Below are 22,089 nucleotides of genomic sequence, written 5' to 3'. Positions count from 1 at the left end.
CATCCCTATAAATAGTGTTTGCTTTCTAAGAGTTTGATAGATATTAGTTGCACTGAGCACAGTTCACTAAGGATGACTGTCTATCCATACTCTAGAAGATTATCTAGGACCCTTATCTTTAGTCCTGAACAGGTAGATGACCTGCACCATTCAGCAAAAGTTATTGGTCCATCAATCCAGACAGGGATGAAGGGGACCTCAAATGAAATAATTTAGCTGCTCAGTGTTAAACAGGTGGCAGCAATCATAAAGCTCGAGGGGACAGTGTCAGAGGGTGATACCGAAGATTTGGACCAGGATGGCAAGATTATTATCATCACAGAAGTCACACCATGGGCAACAGACAGAACTTTTGATGGGCTGGCAAGGTTTGTCTCAACAGATTTATCAACAAATAAAGCAGCTGGCAGCAGACAGGTAGACGGTTGACATCAAAGACTATGGAACAAGATGGCAGGTACAGGCAAACGACACACAGCAGGACTCATTGCATTGAAGGACTTTGGGGGATAGAATGGCATTCCTGCCCTGAACTATACCAGCAGACATCCAGAAGCACAAAGCCCAAGATTTACAGATGGGATCTGGAGCCAGGATGGAAGGCAAGTGCAGTCTAATTTGCTAGATTGACTCATGTCAAGGTGACAGGTCAGTCACGGCCCACCTCTCTTTATTCATTTATGCTACCTACAACTCTTCCAGCTCTTTATGCCAAGGGACCCGGAAGGAGATGGTAAATGGTGTTTGTGGTAATTTATTGCCCTCAACTATGAGATTCAGCGAGTACTAGCCCAGAAAGGAAGATTCACTGTTATCAAAGGAAAGTCTCAGTCAAACATGAAATCCAATGCAATCTTCCTGGTTCCTTGAATTCCTTCACCTCACAGTCTGACGGACTACCTGTAAATACACGCAGCATCTGATTCACATTGATTTTATTTGTCACAGCGCATATGCAATACCTACTTTACCTGGCTTCAAGATTATTTTCCTATGATTTTTCATTCCCCACAATGCCATGCAGATGCTGCCTAAGAGCACTCAAATGAGTGGGAGAGAGAATGAATGAGTAGATGAAACTTGAATAGGCAATCACTCCATATCCGGTAAATTCTACCACTATTCACACATAAAGATTTAGGCGAGACTCTGTATTTTCATATACCACTCCAACATATTTCACACTGTGAGACTAGACCACGGGGAAAACCAGGAAACCAGGAAGTCTTTAACAAGGCTTGTCTTGTAGTGATGTGAGTCTACATTCCTTGTTTGCATCTTAAGTGTACTTCAAAAACCGGCCACAGGGCCCCTTCTCCGTGTTGAATATCTTTAACGTGCTAATTTTCTCACACATGTGCAGTCAAAGACCTGCTTTACAAACTTCCTCTACCATGAACCAAAGCCTAATAGATACCAAAAACCCTGCAAGAAAATCAAAACATAGTTTTTCCCTCTCTTGACTTCCTTCCGGCCCGAAGGGAGATCTGATAAGAGAGAAGGTTGTTCCACACACTAGCAACTCCTGTAGGAATTTTTTGCGAGTCTCCAGATAACATACCCTTCACGATTAGCCTCTGTGATTTGTTAGTCTTTCAAGAATCTGACCACGCTAATTGAAAGTTTCCAAAATTTCTTAATGAGGCAAACACACAGAAAAGATGCTTCGTCACTGTGGGGGAGCAAAAGTCTGGCTCGAGGGACAGTGCAGTGAACCAAACAGAACCAAAGAGAATGTAAAGTTGAAGAGTCTATCAACTGAGTATTTTTCTGCAGCTACTCCAGATGTCTCTGTTGGGAACAAAAGGTTCTTAAGAGCAATTTCTGCTTCGGCCACATCGTGTTAATATGGATATCTGCAATATGTCAGCTAAAACAAGGCTGACATCAGACAAGCAGGGAGTTGTAAAGTCAGCACAAAATGGCTGGAACTAATTATCCAACTAACCCCAAGTAAGCAGCGATATAATCTGCTCTATAATGATTTTTGGAGTACCACTTTTAGGTACATTCTACATAAATCTCGGGGTCAGAGGTATTAAAACCTGAGCCCACGCCTTCGCCACCCTGCCTGTGTGTGCCACTCTGTAAGCCTTAGTGGCTACCTCCATGAGACCTGAGTGTTTCAGCCTGTGATTCTTTCAGTCTCCGAATATACCTTGGTATTAGCAAATATCTGCAACTGTCTTGACATCATGTGAAATGGAGAACCATCTTTCACAGGCTGGGCAAAGGAAACAGTGTACTCTACTTATCTATGTCAAGAAACAACAGACTCTGGTGAGAAGCAATTAGAATCTGAGAAGAACTGTTAGTAAACATAAAAACCATTTTTTCTATATTTGTGATCTGCTCAATCATTCATTTATTCATCAATAGATATTCACCAAGTTAATCTTCTTCTGGACCCTATAGATGAGACAGTGGAAGTAAAGTTTTGGAAGACTTCATCCTACTATAGGATGGGAAGGTAGATACTAAACTTATTTCAATACTGAAAAACAGTATTTCCTTAATAAAGTAAAACAAGACAAGGGGATCCTTCTAAATAGAAAAGAGCTGCTGGCCTCACTGGGACTGTTTATAAGATGGTTGTATCAGGCCTTTAGTAGCAGCAGATGCTAAATAACCTGATATGTAAGGAACCACATGCATGGGATTCCTAGGAAGGAAGAGCGATTGGCATCATATACTGACAGCTCTGCACAGCGAGAACACTCAGAGCTATGGTCCATGCAAGCAAGATAACAACAAACACACCCTGAAGGATATTGAACAGAACCTTCTAAGCTAGGGAATGGATCGTGGGCTGTATTTCAAATGCAAGGAAAACTAAGGGAGGATTTTAGGCAGGCATGATGTGTATGCTTCTAGAAGATCATTAAGCTGCTATTTGGAGTGTCTGGGGGAGAAAAACAAGGAATCCAAACAGGAGGCTTTGAGTTGTCCAGGTGAGAGATGATCTTGGACGGGACGAAGGCTACATGAGCTGAGAGGGAGCACAGTATTCCAATTGGACATATATTTTTAAGGTGGAGGAAATATGACTTGCTAATTAACTGGATGAGGATGAAAGCAAGAAGGCAAAGTAAGGATGGCTTCTACATTTTTGGATTGGATAACTGGGTTGAACAGTCCAAAGAGGAACAGGTTTGGAGGGGGTGGATTTCCGCTGCTGAGCTTCTGAGACGCCTGGTAAATGAGGAGGTAATAATAGTAGCTACCTTGTGGGGTTGTCGTGAAGGGAAGATAGGAAACACATGAAAAGAATTTAGGCCAGTGTCAAGCAGGAAGCAACTGCTCAATAAAAACGAACAAGGATAGCTGTCGAAGTGAAGATGGCTGCTCAAGAATCATTAATGGCTATAATTCTTCACTTTACTCGGGTCAGCAAAAGCTCATTAGAGATTAAGAAGAAAGATGCAGATATTCGAAGGCGATAGTTGCAAAGACTAACATTATAGAACATCTGTCTTTTTCAATCCCCGTGTAACTCCCAAAGTAGTTGTAGTGAGAGGTGTTGGCTTTGAAAGTGGTTAGATCAAGTGGATGAAGCCTCGTGTGTGGGTGTAGTGGTCTCCATAAGTGTCACACCAGAGGCTGTCTTGTGTTCCAGCATGTGAGGAGAAAGCATGTCCATACATCATAAGATAAACTCCACCCCTCATAAAATACCCAATCTGACTGAATCTGACCTTAGACCTTCCACTCTCCAGTATTATGACAAGTTAGTTTCTGTTGCCTGTAAGTCACCCGCTCTGTGGTATTTTTTTTAGAGCAGCCATAATGGACTAAGATAAACTTTCATAATCTACAACAACAACAAAAATGAATTACCCTTAAATAAAGCTGCCAAGGACAGCTGAGCAAGGCACTCAGGTGCCATGGCGCTGGTAAATCACTAGAAAATTTTCCAAATTTCACTCTCTGCGTCTGTACTTATTTTTCATTACAGACCACTAGTTTGTAGACAGGCTCCAAGAAAGTACACTTTCAGGGTACTAGTATCCAAAGCAGTAGATGTAGCTGAATAAAAAAAGACCCTGAGCCTGGTGTGGTGGCGCACGCCTTTAATCCCAGCACTNGGGAGGCAGAGGCAGGCAGATTTCTGAGTTCGAGGCCAGCCTGGTCTACAGAGTGAGTTCCAGGACAGCCAGAGCTATACAAAGAAACCCTGTCTCGAAAAAACCAGAAAAAAAAAAAACTGAGTTATATTAATGGAAAGTTGTGGGGCTTTCTCAGGTGGGCTGGAATGCCAACAGTATTTGCATGCTGGAGGACGCCTGGCAAGGGAGTGTCATAGACATCTACTAGCAATCAGTTCTAATTAGCTGTCAGGGAAGAGCCTAGTCATTCATTCCCGCGGGAACTTGCTCCTCTTCTCCACAGATGTGAAATCTAAAGAGAAAGATATCCGCTTTCCTCGCTCCCCCTCAGAAACACTTCAGTCTCATCACAGGAGGCACAATCTAGTACTTGGAATGCAATAAGCATCCTAGGCTCCTTCACCACCAAGCTGCGCTCTGCTGGTGAGCAGAAAGATTGACAATTCCTGTGACTGCCAAGTGGTCCAATAAGGACACTTTAGGCCCCAGGTTTCCAAACCAGGTTAAGAGTTCTTGACCCCTGCTTTGCCTTAGGTTTCTCTCACTGAAATCCCCAGCTCCAGTGGCCCAGAGGGTACTCATACCTAAGACCAGAGAGCACCTGGAGGGATTCGTGGGTATTTCTGGGTAAGCCATCGATAACGCAAAGAGTCTAGAACTTACTTAACTTTACCTTCTCTTGAATCCCCCAGGCAAGAGGGTTGAAGCTAGCCCGAGGCTAAGGGAGCCTGTGTGCCTGAAAGGCTTGCAAGCATGGTCCCAGGGACTAAGTGAACATACATGGGCTGTGAGTAAAAGTGAACTGGGGGTGGGGGAGGAGGTTCCTTCCCGCAAAGTGTGTCCTCTCCAAAAAGCACCCCAGACCCCGACCCTCACCGCAGAACCTCCCCCACTGGTGTCGCCAGAGCCGCCTGGGCACAGAGACACCGACACCGTGAGCTCTGTCGCCGGGCGGGCACGCCGGGAAGGGACGCGACGGTGACTCACGCATCCGAACGCCCGCGGGAGGGGAGGACGCCTCACCTCCGGCTGCGCGGGGCGAGGGGCTGCGCCTGTCTCCGGGACGCATGCGCTGCAAGCTGCTCCGCTCCCTCCCCGCCCACCCCAGCCTCCTCCCTCTCGGCTCTATCCTGGCCTCTCTCCCTCTCTCCGTCGCCGGGTGCTGAAGTTGGGCGGATGGCAAGGAGCCCGCTCCGCTAGAGGACCGAGCAGCCCAGTCTCGAGCACCCTCGGACCCGGACCCCGGAGCGCTCGCCTACATCTAAGTCCACCCGGTAAGACGCGACCTCTGAATCCCCGAGAGGATAAAAAAAAAATAACATAAAAATGTCTGCTTTGCACTGATGGGTGGGCTTGAATTTTTTCTCTTCTTTTGCTCCCCCACCCCCACGGCGAGGGAGAGGTAGGATAGATGGGGCGGAGGGGGCGCTCGCTGCCTGTGCCCTGGCTGGTGAAACAGTGGGGCGCGCGGGTCTCCGCGGGCAGCACCGCCCCGCGGCTCCGTGAAGTTGAATCCCGCGTGGTCCGCTTCAGGGCTCAGTCCACTCGCGTCCCCGGGTTCAGTGGAGGGACTGGACCGCTCTCCTGCGGGTCACGGCTTCGGATGACCCTGCTCCCGCGGTGAGAAATCTCAGCACCTTCGGGGACCTGGAGGGGGTGAGAGGGCGCTGCGGTGGCGGTTGGGGCTGCGCTCAGGGGTTCGGGGTCGCCAGGCTTTTCATAGCTGTTTGATTAGTAGAGAATCGATGATGAAAATAAATCGAGATGGTCTCAGCCGCGGACCGCCTCGGATGGTCTCATTTCTCCCCATATTTTTTGGTGCCTTTAGGGAAAATAAGGATTCAGGTGCAGGTGATGGCTTTTACAAATACCTTGAGCAGCTGCTGTGTAAGCGTGCGTGCGTGTGTGTGTGTGTGTGTGTGTGTGTGTGTGTGTGTGTGTGGTGCAGAGGTGAGAGTCTCTTTTGTTCCTCCCCCACCCCCTTTAGTCCAGAGAAAACGAGTTCTTGTGTACTCCGCACCTGGTCGGTTTTACAGCAACCAAGGGGGTGAGGACCGGGAACGCCTACCAGCCCCCAGGCGCTGCCCGGCTTGGGTGCATTACAGACTCCGTTGCTCCAGGAGAGATCTGGCTCTCCTGATTATGGACGGATCACAGCTTCTAGCTGCCTCCTCGCTAGCCTGCCTCCTTCTCTCTTTTCTCTGGCTGCCGCAGAGGCTGGGTCCACACACACTCCCCTGTTGTTTCCTCTTCATCCTACCTCTGTGTCTTGGTGGAAAATGTCGGAGGACCTGAGGATGGCGGAAGGACAGAGCAGCGGGTGGGGACCTGCTCTAGGCCAGCGGGAGACTGCTTGCTGTGGTCTCAGGCAGTCCTCGCAGCTCACTCAGGAAACAGACTGAGCAGGGGTCACCTGGTCTAAAAGATGCTAGCGCAAGACCACCCTGTGTTCTCTTCCTCCACTGAGAGATGAGAATGCTCGCTCACTTGGGAGATCCTGGTCACCCAGGAACCCTGCCCCTGGCTCTGGGCATAGTGTTTCCAACACGCCCCACTCCCTACAAACCCTTCAGTAAATTCATCCTTCTAAGTCTTGTCTGAAGAACTTTGCAAGCTTTTAGCTGTCTCTTTCTGTCTCTTAGGGGGAGGAGGGTGTTACAGCTGGATTCTGTCCATCATGGGCTGGCTATCACAGATAAAGAGAAACCTCAGTTGATAAACACTTCTGAGACTGGATTCCATCTGTATTTCCGGCACTCAGGCACACTGGTTTTCAGGGTGTTGAACCTTTCTGAAAACCATTTAATTGACAAAATGAGAAATAAATTTTACCCCTACAGTGAAGACAGTGTTTTCCTCATGGGTTCAAAGCTGCTAGATGCTGTATGTATTAAAGAATTTGCAAACTGCAAAGCTCTTAAGTTCCTCATATGCATGTCTGAAGTCTGTCATAATAACAGCAGGTGTGTACGGAACGTGCACTATAACACCGATAACTAGTCAAAGGGTAATTCAGACTCATCAAGACACATGACTGAGAGGTTTGACCTCCTCTTGTTACTATTATGAAGCAATTTCTTCTGTTAGCATGAACTAAACCAGTAATTAGCCCATCCCCGACAACATAAATTTATTTACTGGTTTATAATTTTAAGGTCTGTATTTAAGGCCCACAGTTCAGGTTCATTGATGGTTTTTGGAGCTAAGAAAACAAGTGTGTATTATTACAGGAAAGGGTCAGGTATCGTTTTGTTAAGTGAGACGCCTCTCCTTGGTGATAACTGAACCCAGATCACCAGTAGCCATCTTAAACTCTATGAAATTGTCTCTGGAAGATAAAGAAATCCACTCACTTTAAAACCAGCAGTGTAAAGTGTTCATTTTGCCCATTTCCACTATTTTCTTGTTGTGATGCCTCAACTTCTCCCTGGACTAGTCCCTACTTTGGGGTCTGTGCTCATTTCTACAGCAAATAAATGGCCTTCCCTTCTTGGTTTTGGAGGACCATCATATCAGGATTTAGTTCATTTAAGCTTATAATGTTAATGTTCTAAATTCACCTTCATTTCCAAGGACTTCTTATACTTTTTCATAATAAACAAGTCTCATTAGAATTCCGTACCCCAGAGCTAGACACTTTGAAAAACAAAACAAAACAAAACAAAACAAAACTCTGCTCTTATTTATTTAGCCTTATTATCCAGCTGAATAAGAGTGAATGATCTCCATCCTAGTCGGTGAGCATTCCCGCTGACTCACCCAGGGAAGAGAGTCAGGAAGAACTGAGGTGTGAATGCTCTGCTGGGAAGATAGTGGGTCCCACATTGGAAGTCCATTTTCTGAACTGCATGGTCCTCCCTGGAAAAGCAGTCACCAGCAGAGAAGGACGGAGCTAAGAGGGATGGGAATCCATTTCTGCAGGAGATTCTTCCAGTACCCTAGTTCTGTCTACAGATCAATGAAGATACTTCACTCTTCAGGAGAAAGAGGGGAGGACCAGTGGATTTGTCTCCTGATTCCTTCAGAGCGTACTGTGGGGTTTTATGGAGAGCTTAAAACATGCGTCATTGTCTCTAATGGGACATTTCATGTGAGATTGATGGATACACTCTCCATATTTCCTACATCCCCTCACCTCAAAATTATCCTCTAAAGACACTTTAGTAACTTTTTAAAAATCCACTTCGATTCTTATTTTTGCCACGGTGCCAACACCTGACACAGTCACTAAGAAAGGGAATGTCTAAATGAATTAACTTTGCAAAACTAACATGGCTCAGAAAAGTCTTCTGACCTGCTCAGCAAACATGTGGGCTCCAGGTCCTGTTTCAAAACCATAAATGGAGAGCTATGGCTTACAGGGTAAGACGGCTTTTGAAAGCAAGGGGACCTGAATTCAGATCCCTTGCACCCACATATGAACAAGGCATGATCTGAATGCTTGTAACCTCAACACTGGGTTTCAGGGAGACAAATAGGAAGGTCCCAGGAACTTGCTGCCAGTCAATCTGGTGGGGCTGACATCAGGGTTAGTGAGAGGACCCTCTTTAAAAAGTTAAGGTAAAAACAGAAGATGTTCTTATGCACACGCGCATGTGTACACACACATGCATGCACACACGCAATGCTCTTTACCAAGTACCCTCATTGAAATTATGCCCATGGTCCTGCATCTCGGAGGAAGCAAGTTTTAGAACTGTCAGCACTCTCCTGATATAACACTTTAAGAGTGCTGACTTGCTTCTGGGTGATGAATTCATATTTATTTTACACCTCCGAGAACAGGAACTTATATGAAATGAGGACACATGTAGACTGTAGTAAACACAAATATTTCTGTCAAGACAGATTCGATTGAGTACTGATCCCACCATTTAGTGACTTGTTCATCTGCCCAGCCTCGGTTTCCCTCAGTGCGAAGATCCTGGGATAGCTTTAAGCACAGATCGAATACACTATACAGAAGATATACTTTACCACCAATTCATCATTTGCATAGGTATACCATCACTTGAGTAATTAATGTATATTGAACAGTATTGTTCTTGCTCTTTACAAAGCTCCTGATACTTTGTTATCGGTTCTGTATTTTAGTGTGAGATAGTGACTGCAAAGTAACTCCTTGGATGCATGACTTAATTTATTAGCTGTTCTTTATTTGTGAACTTTTATAATCTTTCTACTGTCTGCCTATTTTTAACAGATGTATGCCTTTATTCTCTTATTTTTATGTATACCTTTTTCCTTTAGGTTTATTATATACACTACGTAATTCTCATCAAGATATGGGGTTCTTCTCCAAAAAATTATTGCTAAGATGGTAGGTGAACTTAATATTTTTCAAAATGTACACTTTTTACTAAGGAAGCTTTAAATCACTTTGTGGCATGCTTGTAACCGTCCTTTTCAACTGTGATTTGTTTGTATCATTTACCTCTGGGTGTATGTAATACTATTCAAATGCCTTTTTGTACCTTGAGTGATAATATTGCTCTTTTTTAAAAAAGGGAACCTAAAGAAGGAAAGGAAATGCTCAATGGTAAAGACTATAGGGTAGTAAAGATTAGAGGTTATTGGCCGGGCATGATGGCGCACCCCTTTAATCCCAGCACTGGGGAGGCAGAGGCAGGCGGATTTCTGAGTTCGAGGCCAGCCTGGACTACAAAGTGAGTTCCAGGACAGTCAGAGCTATACAGAGAAACCCTGTCTCGAAAAACNAAAAAAAAAAAAAGGATTAGAGGTTATCATGATTAAAGCTGAGGGAGCCTAGCCTGGTCAACTGGGGATTCACGGAAGCTAGGCACTCAGAGCTCAAGTCCTGGTGTCTGGCTTTGCCTTCAGCCTGCACAGATCCCTTTCGAAACCCCAGTCACTAACTGGTTTTCAAGCATACACTTCATTCTGAATGGTTCCGTAGAAAGGGTTCCCTGACTTTTGTAGATTGTTCTACCAGTTGCTGATGTCATAGAGAGAAGTTTCCAGTTTTAATGGAATTAAAAAGAAAACAGGCACAACAGTGATCCTATGAGGGGACTAAGTCAAATTTTCATCAAAATAAAAATCATTAAACAGTTATAAGACCAAGTCAGCTTAGTGTCATTTCCTATTCCTAAATTTCAGCTGCATATAAAATTTAAATATTTTAAGAGGTAAATGTCTGACCTATTACCTTAGTGATTTTTTTTTTTTTTAATATCCAGAGAGTGTCTATTAGGTATGTTTTTTTGTTAATGTAAGCTAACACTGTGACCAAAAGCAACCTAAGTGAGAGTGTCCATTTAGCTTGTAGTTCCAGCTCGGAAGATGTGTGGAATGTCAGGGAGGAGTATCTGCTGGGGCAAGCTACTGCAACATTGTCACAACTGCATGGCAGAATGAGGGAGCAGGTACCAGAAGTGGAGTGAGTTACAAAGTCTCAAGGCGCTCTCCAGTGAAGAACTTCCTCCAGCAAGGCTCCACCTCCTAGAGGTCTGACGAACTCCCACAAAGCTGCACAGCCAGCTAGAGTGTTCAAATACACACCGCCTACCAGGAATAGGTCTCATTCAAACCACCATAGTGTGTCTCAGTAGTGAGTGGGAGGTTTGTTTTTATTTTTTAAATTGATTTTTATGAATGTTTGTATTAGTATGTGTGCGAGACAGGGGAGATATTTAGAGAACATGCCACAGCATGTGTATAGAGGTCAAAGGTTAACTTTGACGTCAATTTTTGCCATCCACCCTTGCATGGTCTCCAAGCTTGAATAGCTGAGACACCTCACCTGAACAAAGCAATGGCCGTCTGAGTTTATAGTGTTGACTCTTAAAAGCTTTATGACTTTTGATCATTCTAGTTCTCAAAGTTTGATCGCAGACCTTGGACAATCTATGGTATTCTCTAAAAACTAAACAAACCACAGAGCATAGAATTTTATAATCATAACGTATTTCTGTTTACCCAATGTAATCAAACCGCAGCAATTCGGGAGTGAGCCTAGACTTTCTAATGATGGGTGGAAGGCTCTTCTGGACAAAATTGGATATAAAATCCTGTTTGCAATAGAGCTAGATTTGAGCTGTTACTTATGCAGATGTACAAAGTTTTCATAAAAACCATACAAGTATCTTGATTAGGAATTCTAACAAGAGGTATTGACATCCAAAACCTCCTCAACTGTCTTTAAACTTTGCATGTGACATTTTCCTTTAAATCCTTGTATCAATAAATATAAGTTTATTATAGGCAATGAGTATAGTTAACAAAACAAATATTTACTTCCTTATATTGGACCAAAGGCTTTTTTTATAATGCTTCTGATTGGCCCTTGAAATACACAGGTTGTAATTCAAACTCTGTTGCATCATAATAAAACAGGCACAACCCAGGGGGACATTTTGGCGTCAGTGACAGGGCAGAGCAAGGGTTTATTCTGTTTCTTCAGTTGGCTCTGGTCTTCTTACCCAGTGGAAACTTCACCAGGCCCACACTTTATCAGTTCATTCTGTCTTGGTGAAAGAATGGGCTAGTTTTTTGGTATATTACAAAAAGTCTTGCTAGGCATGATGGTGCACGCCTTTAATCCCAGCACTGAGAAAACAGAAAGGAATCTCTGTGAGTTTGAAGCCAGCCTGGTCTACAGAGTGAGTACTAGGCCACCAGGGGTGCATGATGAGACCCTGTCTATTAAATTATTAAGTCAATTTAATCCAAGAAATCTACTCCTTATCTCTATTTCCAACTCACTTTTTTCTTTTTTTTTAATTGAAAGTAATTTTTGTACAATATATCCTCATCTCTCTATCTCTTTAGAAAAGCAACATGCAAATAAAAAAAGAATAAAAAGAAAGAGCATGATAAATACACACACATACATCATTAAAACATGAAACCAGAAACTATAATATATATGAAAAAGAACAGTAAGATATATATAGATAGATATAGATATGACCAAAAAAGTGTACAAAATTGAGCTCATTTTGTGTTGGCCATCCTCTACTTAAAAGTACCTTTGGGACGATGGTCCCTGGGGTGATATCCTGAAGTGCTGGCATCCTCGTATACTAGGAACAGTGTTCCCTATGCAGTGGAATGTTCTACACTCATCCCTTGATTCTATTCCAGTTCCATCTTTGATAATAAACTGTCTTTGAAAAAAAATGGAGCTGAGGTCCCAAAGCCAGGATTAATTAATCAGCTTTTTGTGTGTGGCAGGGTCTCACTTAGCACAGGCTGGCCTTGAACACACTAGGTAGCAGAGGATAACTTATCAACTGATGCTTCTGCTCCCATGCACCTACAGGCTAGAATTACAGGTATTTGCCATGCTTCTTATCTAGAATACTCCTTTGAGAAAGACATTTTTGGTTTGGGAGACATAAAGAAATAAAAACTTTAAAAATTGATTTGTTGTAATCACTAGAGTGATTTGTAAACCTACTACCCAGATTTATCCTGATCTACGAAGATTTTATGTTACTAGTAGAATGGTAAAGATGGAATCCTCTTTGGCAGTGTTATCCACACACCATTGGTTTGCTTACTTGTGGTAATAAAGGACGGCCAAAGTAGGAATGAATGAACTTGGAGATGAGTGGAACCTCTGTTAGCCACCAGACTTAATGTGCTTGTCGTTAAACCTTCTCCTGGGCTCTTAGCAAATAACAGTGTCTACGAATTTGGAGTTTGAGCCTACTTCTTTCTGAAAGCACTGCTCAGCATGACTGTACCACACATTTTACCTGTAACATCTGAGTTGTATATGGCCAAGATTGGTACGGTAGATGCAAAGGAAAACCTAATAGTTCTCATAAAGGCTCTAAGGCACTAGTCAATACGAAGTAACTTGTGTCATTTATAAACCGGCACAATTTACTGCTGGGATGCTCTGTGAATCGGTGCTCAAGACCTTAAGTTACAGTATTGAAGACTCTATCAAGAGATATAACATTCACACATTCCTACCCACTATTTAGTGAAGTTTGACATTTGACTCCCACACCCCTTGTCAGTATTGTTGGTCATAGAACCAGAGTATATCTGTGTGCATGTGTTATATGTGTTGTATGGTTTGAGTGTGTGTGAGTTGTGTGTGTGTTTGTGAGTTGTGTGTGCACGTGATGTATGAGTTCAGTATGTGCAAGTTGTGTGTGTGTTCTATGAGTTGAGTATAGACAGTATGCTCACCATTGGCATGTGCATGTGAAGGCCAGTGGCTTTCTTCCTCAATCAATGTCCTCACCGGAATCTCCAGGATACATTTCCCCCAGGCTGGACCTCATAGTTCTGAGGAGACTGGGTGGCCAGGGAACCCCTAGGTCCCGTTGGTGTCTGCCTTCCCAGCACTGGGGTTACAGACATTCATGGATTTGCCAAGATTTGTACTTTTTATATGGTACTGGGGATTAGAACTCAGATCCTCAAATATGTATAGAAAGCACTGTACCTAGTGTCTTGTGTAGATTATTTCTAAATATATAAATTGCAGAAGAAGGAATATAAATTCTTTTTAAATTTTTCTAACCTATCAGGAAAACATTGACATTTACTGTTATTTTATATATATGTGGTGTGTGTGTGTGTGTGTGTGTGTGTGTGTGTGTGTGTATTATTTATTATTGATATTGTGTGTGTGGAAGTGGGAGGCCAGCTTTCTCAAGTGGATTCTCTCCTTTGTCATGGATTTCAGAGCTTGAACCCAGGTTATCAGGTTTATGAGCTAAATGCTTATGTGGTAACCTGCTCTGCCATCCTATGGACCCTATTTCATGTTATTTGAGGGATGGTAAGATAACTTTTTAATCAGAAAATTTAAACGTATCAATGCTTCAGCCTATCTAAATGCAAATGTTTCAGTCTATGGGGATAAATTAAAAAAACAGCAAAAATTAAAATCAAACACAAAACACCATTTTGTTATCTATTCAGGGTCTGACTATAAACTGCCCATTTGTCCCATCTCTGTAAAGTTATAAGTAACTAATATTGGCTATTTTATTCAAGCTATAGAAATCAAGTGGCCCCAATTTTTACTGATGAAGAAATTGTTTAGATGAAATTATCCTCAGTAAAGCCAATGCCCTGTGGTTTACCAATATTCATAAAAAAATGAGTAACCTCATTGAAAAATATGTAATATTGTAACTTATGTAATACTGAAAGCCAAGAGATGGGAAGTCCTTTATAGATTGGAATTATGTGCAAAGTGTAATATCTGGAGTAGATGATTCATGTGTCAGTACGTGGATGTACGTGTGTCTTTATTCATGAATGGACAGACAAACGACCAATGTGACACTTTGTATGATCGTAGCTTAGCATTTGGGGAGCAAAAAGGTGTGTCCCTGGGAAATATAGAGATGGCGCGGAGGAAGTTACAGAGACTCAGGGAGAAAGAAGCAAGGCTACACTCAGCAAACAGGACTCCCAGCTAAAATTCACTGTATTTTAAAATGCTGTTCACTACGCTATTATATAACTGGTATGTTATGTAACCACAGCCAGTTTTGAGAATTCATGCAACCCAGTCTTCAGAAGGTAATTTTCCTCCATTAATTCAGTAATTTTCGTTGACTAAACATCTGAGTGAAGCAAAGAGGTTGTCATGAGGTAGAATCCCATTAAATAAATGTCAGTTCCAGGAAGGGGGAAAAAAAATCATGAAGCACTTCTTGCCTGATGTACACATCATGTTACTGGAAATAGTTGATGAAATTTTATAAGTGATACTAAAGTTCAGTCACAATTATTAAAATAGCTATCACAAGTGTTTCTTTTTCCATGCAACTGTTTGTGTGTCTGACATGGGTAAGATCAGTTCTGGTTTTATGATGTAGACATGCCCATCTGTATATTTAAATAGTAGTGATAAATTAGTGTTCAAGCTAAGCTTTTTCTTTATTGAATAACAGGACCATTCACTGACTGTATGTCTGAAGTATTTATTAAGATTCTGAGGCAGTGACAGATGTGCATGGGAGAAGCTCTTGTACTTAATTGCCCCTAAGATTATTTTGCAAAGAGTGCTTAGTAGGATTGCCGAAAGTGGACACTCAGTGAGGCTGCTGCTGAAAACTGAAATCAACTTTGGGACTTGGGGTGCTAGCCTCTGACCACTTAGCCCCCAAAGAATTCTAGTCTGGTTACAATACAGGGGAAAAAAGAGAGACCATCTGCCTGCGAGCTGAACTCATGGAATACAATCTTAAAAGCAGATGCGGTGATGGAAAAAGAGAGGAGTCTGGTCTGAGTTTCCCAGTGTTTCCGTCCCACCTCCATGGTTCCTTCAGGTTCATCTCCTTACCAGTCTCACCTCTGCTGTGTCCTTCCTCCTTATTCTTAATTAATGTGCTGTGTAATTGGAGCCCTGATCTACATCTGGGAATATGAAAATTAAATAAGACATAGCTGAGTCTCAAGGAGCCTGAGCATGAGTCAAAGAGAGAAGATGCTTTTCTTGTTTGAAAATAGCCTAGGAGAGAAATGAGTTTCCATGTAAATGCAAGAACGGAGATCATGCGAGAGAATTAAACCAGACTGGGGTGGGGGTGGGGGTGTCCACAAAGATTGCAGCTAGCTATAAAGGCTTATCTAACTCAAGAGTAATACAATCAGGGATGGAGAGATGGCTCAGTGGTTAAGATCACTGACTGCTCTTCCAGAGGTCCTGAGTTCAATTCCCAGCAACCACATGGTGGCTCACAACCATCTGTAATGGGATCCGATACCCTCTCCTGGTGTGTCTGAAGACTTGTGTACTCACATACATAAACTAAATAAATCTTTAAAAAAAAAAGAAAGAAAGAAAAATAAAATTTTTTTTAAAACAATAGTAATACAAAGATACTGAGTACTTATGTCCTAGAGATTGCATTGTCCCATGGGCAATGGACTGGGGCCACAGCACAGTGTCTACCACTTCTAAAGCAGAGAAGTCTGGGGAAGATGTGGGGGATTGGTGACGGACAAATTCCTATCTTGGATATAACTGTTGAGACAGTAAGATACTTGGCAAAGCCAGGAGTATTGTAACTGGCTGTAAGTCCATGTTGCAGACAGAATGTTGCTTATCAACTGCCAGCAGGAAAGGTCCCAACACATATTTTGACACCAGGAAGGAAGGTGGCCACAGAACCATAGCACTTACTATTTTTTTAATCTCAAAGACCTCATAATAATACCATTTTGTATGGCACTATGTATTGGGTTTGCGATGAGATCTTAATTTTTTTTTTTTTTTGGTCCTGTACCTCAGGAAGACATTGCTGAACAATATTTTAATATTGGTGGTCTAAATAGAAGAACTACAGAATATCTTTTGGAACTCAGAAACTGTTAGTAACCCTTGTGCCTGGAGATGTAGATAAGTGAAAAAAATTTAGTAAAAGAATGTTTAGAAAAGAAATAGAACTCAGTTGCATATAATGATTGACCCATTACCCTTTCCAGACAAGTAGAATGCTTACCCTTCAATGCACATTGCAACATACTATTTTAATGGTATAGTCTATCTTCTAGGATATAAAATCAATTATAAGTGTAGTAAGGCATATATATATATATATATATATATATATATATATATTCAGATGACTGACATATTAAAAAATTTTGCTTCAGTAATAATTTTCCAACTCTATGACATTGAACTCTTCAGAAATAGATAACTAAAAATTAAACTCAGTTTTTGTTTTTAATCAGTGAAAATAATCCTATGGTTTCATGTCACAATATTGTTTTCAATTTTCTGAGAATAGAAACAAAATTACATCAAAAGTGACACTGTCACGCTCTCATAGAGTCCTATGCAGTAATTCTGAAACTGAGGCTTAAAACATACAAGCTTAAAATACTGGTTGCTTAGAAGCATGTTCAAGGCAGGTGAGAGTTCAGCCCTGAGTGAACGTTTTTCTTTGTTATTCAGCTTTCAGATGAGACTTTTAAATTTAGGTCAAATGATATTGTAAACTTTTTAATATGAGATTTTTTTTTCTTAGAGTTATAGGGAGAATAAAGAAAGGAGAAGGAGAGAGACAGAGACAGACAGAGATAGAGAGAGACCTAAGACATAAATGAAATTGTAGGATGGGGAGGAAGTGGATCTATACTGCCTGTGACCCTTCCAGGGTGGAAAGCTTTGTTTCCTGGGTAAACAAGTACTGTTTGTTGAAGGAGGGATCTTGGGTTTCAGGGAGGATTTGGGAAGGGCATGCCAGCAGGGAGGTCTGTGTACTGGGCAGAAGAGACGTAACTTCCTCCAGGTGAGCGTCAGCAAGGCCTGACCTCTGCAAAGTGGGCATGGTGAAAAGACATTTGGAGCTTGGAGTTCTCATCAATAGAGGCATAGAGGATTTAATCAGAGCCTTAAAGCTAATGGGTAGGATCTAAGCATGAGTGTCTGGGAAATAAGATACCGCATCCCTTCATGCAAGGACAAAGGGAGGAAGCATTAAGAATGACGCAGAATTTGGGAAATGGTTTGACACATCTATCAGAATTCTCCCAGGTGATTAACACGCTACAACTAAAAAGCCACAAGAATATCAAGCGTGATCTTGGGCTGTGTCAGGATGATGCGCAAGGTCAGAATGAAGTAGTTCGTATGAGATGGAATTGGAGGAACTTGTGCTTTTTGAGACTGGAGTAGGGTGGTTCCCCTGGCAGATGGGTGTGTCTCCCTCCCTAAAGAAAAGCAAGGGGAAATCATTAGAGTCTATCAAAATAACCACAGTGCATAACGGAAGCAATAAAACCTCATGACGGCCTGGATCAGAGATAATATATATATGCAATGGCCTGGCATACAGTTGCTACTGGTCCATCTTTGTATCGTGACTCTTGGGAGTAACAGTGGGACCAGAGGACACACAGCACGGTGAGAGATTTAGCTGTCCTACTGGAAGTACCTTTGCAAGGATCCCAGTCTGCTACTGAGGTGAGCTGCCTGGAAAGGTAATGTGCTGAGCACTGAGCTGGCTGTGCCTGACAGCTAGAGACAGACCATGGCAGAGATGTGATGGAGGAGATTTATGGAGTGGGAACAGAAAGAAAAAAAAAAAAGAAATAAAAAGGAGAGTCAACGGGACTGCCACTAGGTGTGGTGGAGGAGGTTTATTGCAGGTACGTAGGAGAGCAGAGCTAGAGGCAGAGATGGACCTCTGGGACAGCCCAGAGTGGACATAGCCCGACTAAGCCAGTTCAAGTGGAGAAGGAGGGGAAGGGAGAGGAGAACCACGTGCAACAGCCAGGAGATCAAAGGTACAGAAAAAGAGTGTAACCACAATGGTGGGCTTATGTATGGAAGAGCAGCCCAGCCTCGTGAGGCTAGAGGGTTCACGGTAGGAAGTGGGGTGTCCCAGCCAGGAGGACCCTATAACAGGTAGGCACTGAGGGATGCAAGGAGAACCCGGCAACCAGGTCCACTTTGATAGTTAAGTAGGCACCTAGGCCATTTGTCCTGGGATTGAAAACTAACAGGAGCCACAAGCAACTTTTCAAAAGATACCCAGCAATTAAGAATTGGGTCTTTCCAACAGAAAGACTGGGGCTAGAGAAAAAAAATTAAATCTCTTACATATGGAGAGAGAGAGAGAGAGAGAGAGAGAGAGAGAGAGAGAGAGAGAGAGACTTACAACAGGAACCTGAGCCTTATTTGAATTGAATTGAATGGAGGTGTAGAGAAAAAGGGGGGCCATGAGTGTATGCACATATAAACACCTATATTCTACATGTGTACACTTATGCATGAGGTCATCAGAGGAACAACAAATGTTAAAGAGAGGATAATGATGCTGCATTGTGCTCAAGCCAAGTAAGAAGAGAGGATTTTTAATCAAATATGTATTGGTGTATCTACATGGAGGCATACATATAAGTAATATATATGTATAAATCTTGTGAAAAGAGTTTAAAACCGAGACAGTTTTGCCAGGAAGAGCTGGTAACTCACATCATGCAGCAAAGTTTTGAATAACATCAAAAACAACAAGGTAAGCTGTCGGATTGTGCTATGAGGGTACTATTTGCTAGGGTCTCAAAATCCAGTATATTGAAGGGTTTATTCATACACTATCTTTTTTGAAAGCAGCTCTAATTGAAGCTGTTTCATTCATGGTAAAGGAAATGAAGCAGAGCCAAGATAAGGAAGGGGAATTAATCCTGGGCAAGTGGGGAAGGGACCACAAAACTTATCTAAGACTGATTGTAATAGGAGCTGGACATATTAATTAAGGCTTCTGGGTAACTAGTCAAACTGTCTCTAAGTAAATAGTTAAGGAAAGAAGTTAGTTTTCAAATGAAAGCTTTCTTTCCTGTCATTCAGTTCTGTAAGCGTATATGGCATGGATTCTTAGATACAGACAGTGACCTGGGAGATAAAGCGCATGCAACTCCAGCCTTGCTCAGAATCACTGCTTCTCCTTGAAGCCTTTTAAGGTCACCGTGTGGAGGAGGATGAAGCCCTTCTTAGATTCCAGTATTGCAGTGGCGATTCCCTTGGGCAAGGACTAGTTAGGCTTCCAGACACTCCTTGGTGATAAAGGGAGATAAATGAGCATTGGGGTAATTCCAGGGCTTCCTCTGGGGAAAGGAAGGGCAATCAGAACCCTGCCACCTCTCTATCTGAACTGTCCTTCAGTTCAGCTCCAAGGAGGCTTTTTTCAGGCTCTGCCTAAGGCCATCTGTCACCTTCCTCTTTGCCCTCCTCCCCTAGTATTTCAGGTATTTGCTCTTCTGTTGGTCGCTTTGTCTTCTCCATCTCCCACCTCCCACACAGTAGAATGTAAGCTACTACCAGACACATAGTAGGTATTTAGTGTGCTGGGGGGATGGGGGCTTGCCCTGTAGGAGAGAACTCGGCTCTGTGTTGATGTGAGGAGGTGGAGGTGGGACTGGAACAGAGTGTCCCTGATGTGTCATTGAGAGGAAGATAATGACGGTAGTGGTACTGCAGTTCTTTCACAAGAACACTGGGGAAAGACACACTTGACTATGTCCATACTTTGTTATACACTCAGAGGGCTGTTTTTTAATAGCAATGGGGAAATCGTGAATATTAACTGACAGTGGTAATATGGGATAGGACCTAAGTGGGAAGAAGGGAAGAGCCCTGGTTTGTATTGATGCCATTTTCTTTATTACATAAAAGTATATCATTTTACCCATTTATGTATGTGCATGGATTTGGGTGGAGACCAGAGAGCGACTTCTAGTGTTATCTCTGGGGACTGGCACTTTATTTTCTTTTTTGTTTGTTTGTTTTTTCCAATCTTATTAGGTATTTACTTCATTTACATTTTAAATGCTATCCCCAAAGTCCCCTATATCCTCTTCCCCCCACCCCCCGCTCACCTACCCACCCACTCCCCCTTCTTGGCCCCGGTGTTCCCCTGTACTGGGGCATATAAAGACCAAGGGGCCTCTCTTCCCAATGATGGTCGACTAGGCCATCTTCTGCTACATATGCAGCTAGAGACATGAGCTCTGGGGGTGCTGGTTAGTTCATATTGTTGTTCCACCTATAGGGTCAGCACTTTATTTTCTTGAGATAACAACTCTCACTTGACTTTGGTGTTCACTAAGTAGTTTAGGCTGGCTGACCAGCAGGCACCTGTAATCCACCTATCTATACCTTTACAACACTGGGATTACAATAGGTGCCACCATACCTGTATATATCTAATCTATATCTATATCCATATCTATGGGCCATACTTAGATCCTCATGGTTACCAAGCAAGCATTTTACTGACTAAGCTGTCTCCCCCAGATCCCCATTAAAATTGTGAAAACTATCTTTTAAATCTTTCCTGAAAGGTAAGTTAAGTTGCTGGCAAACAGAAGCAGAAATTGAGTGGGGGAAGAAATGCCTTAGAATTAAAGATGAAGAAGAATCGGGAGCTGACAATGCAGAGAGAGACCTGGAGGTGAGGCAGAGAACACTGTGCTTGCGAGAACTGGAAGAGAAGGACCAACTAGTGGAGAAGCAGCAAATGGAGGTGTAACACAGAACACAGAAAACTTTTTAATATTTATTAGATAGGAGCCCCAAGCTTGTTGGCTGTCAGAAGCAAAATTTTCAATGGTGAAACATCAGGAAAAAAAATGTCAAGGGATATCCTGGGGCCTGATTTTCAGCCATTCTTGAGAAACTTACAATATTTTATATCAAGATAAAAACATATGCTAGGAGATAGTACACAATACTTATAGGGATTGTTGGTGTTGCTCTGTTGGCTTAGGCCTAGTGCTAAGGAGCAGTTCTGATGATCTTGGCATCCTATGGGACTTTGGCTCTAGGCTCCTTGGTGCAAGTTTGCAAAGTGGAAATAATGGAATTTCCCCAAAGCTGAGGACAGGCAAGGGGGTTTAGAATCACAGAGCATGATAAGTTCGAAAGCCACCTTGACATCATCTAAGTCTGCAGAAGTAATGGAGTTTTTCATTCGCCTTATTATCTCTAATAATTCAACTGATAGCCCGAAGAAAGATGCGGTGGGACAGATACTACAAACTGATGTGTCTCTAGTAGCTTTATTTGAGGTATCTGAGTCTCACTCCTTACAGTTTTCAGCTTAAAAAAAAAAAAAAAAAAAAAAAAGACAGAACATTATGAATATGCTATTGCTTATGTGCAGATCAAGGTTTGATCCTAATTAACTGCATTAGTAAGTCACTAAAACCAAGTTTGCTTCTTTTTATAAAAAGCTGAGACTTTCCTCATTAGAATCTGTTAAATTGTTCCTCAGGAAGATCATCTTCCTGCACCAGGCAAAAGTAAGCTCCTATTTCCGCAGGGAATCAATGTACTCTTCAAAATGGAGATAAATGTCAGCAGGAAGAAAAAAAAAGACCTCAAAAGCTCACTGAGAAAATACTCTTATTTTGAAATAAGGTAACTTTCCCTACATACTCATTCTCCTGCACAAGGAGAAGCTGTTATCCAGAAGAAGGTGGAAAGACAGGACATCAAAGAAGAAGCTCAGATTAAAAAAAAAAAGAAGAA

General features: G+C 42.5%; 1 protein-coding gene across 3 annotated transcripts in view; it reads left to right on the top strand.

Annotated features, from left to right (window-relative positions):
- Positions 1-5,207: 5,207 nt before the first annotated feature.
- Positions 5,208-22,089, top strand: part of Rgs17 (regulator of G protein signaling 17) — an 87,013-nt gene continuing 70,131 nt past the window's right edge. The window contains exons 1-2 of one of the 3 annotated variants that reach the window (XM_021221406.2): positions 5,224-5,380; positions 9,357-9,426. In XM_021221406.2, the coding sequence (XP_021077065.1) occupies positions 9,392-9,426 (35 nt within the window). In that variant the 5' untranslated portion in view covers positions 5,224-5,380; positions 9,357-9,391. Of the gene's footprint in view, positions 5,381-5,708; positions 5,727-9,356; positions 9,427-22,089 lie in introns of those variants that run through there. The other 2 variants (XM_021221407.1, XM_029533023.1) reach the window with 2 other exon arrangements.

Source organism: Mus pahari, chromosome 21 (assembly GCF_900095145.1).
Source record: "Mus pahari chromosome 21, PAHARI_EIJ_v1.1, whole genome shotgun sequence".
NCBI lineage: Eukaryota > Metazoa > Chordata > Mammalia > Rodentia > Muridae > Mus > Mus pahari.
Note: the sequence above shows the minus strand (reverse complement) of the source record. Positions and strands in the feature narration are given on the sequence as shown.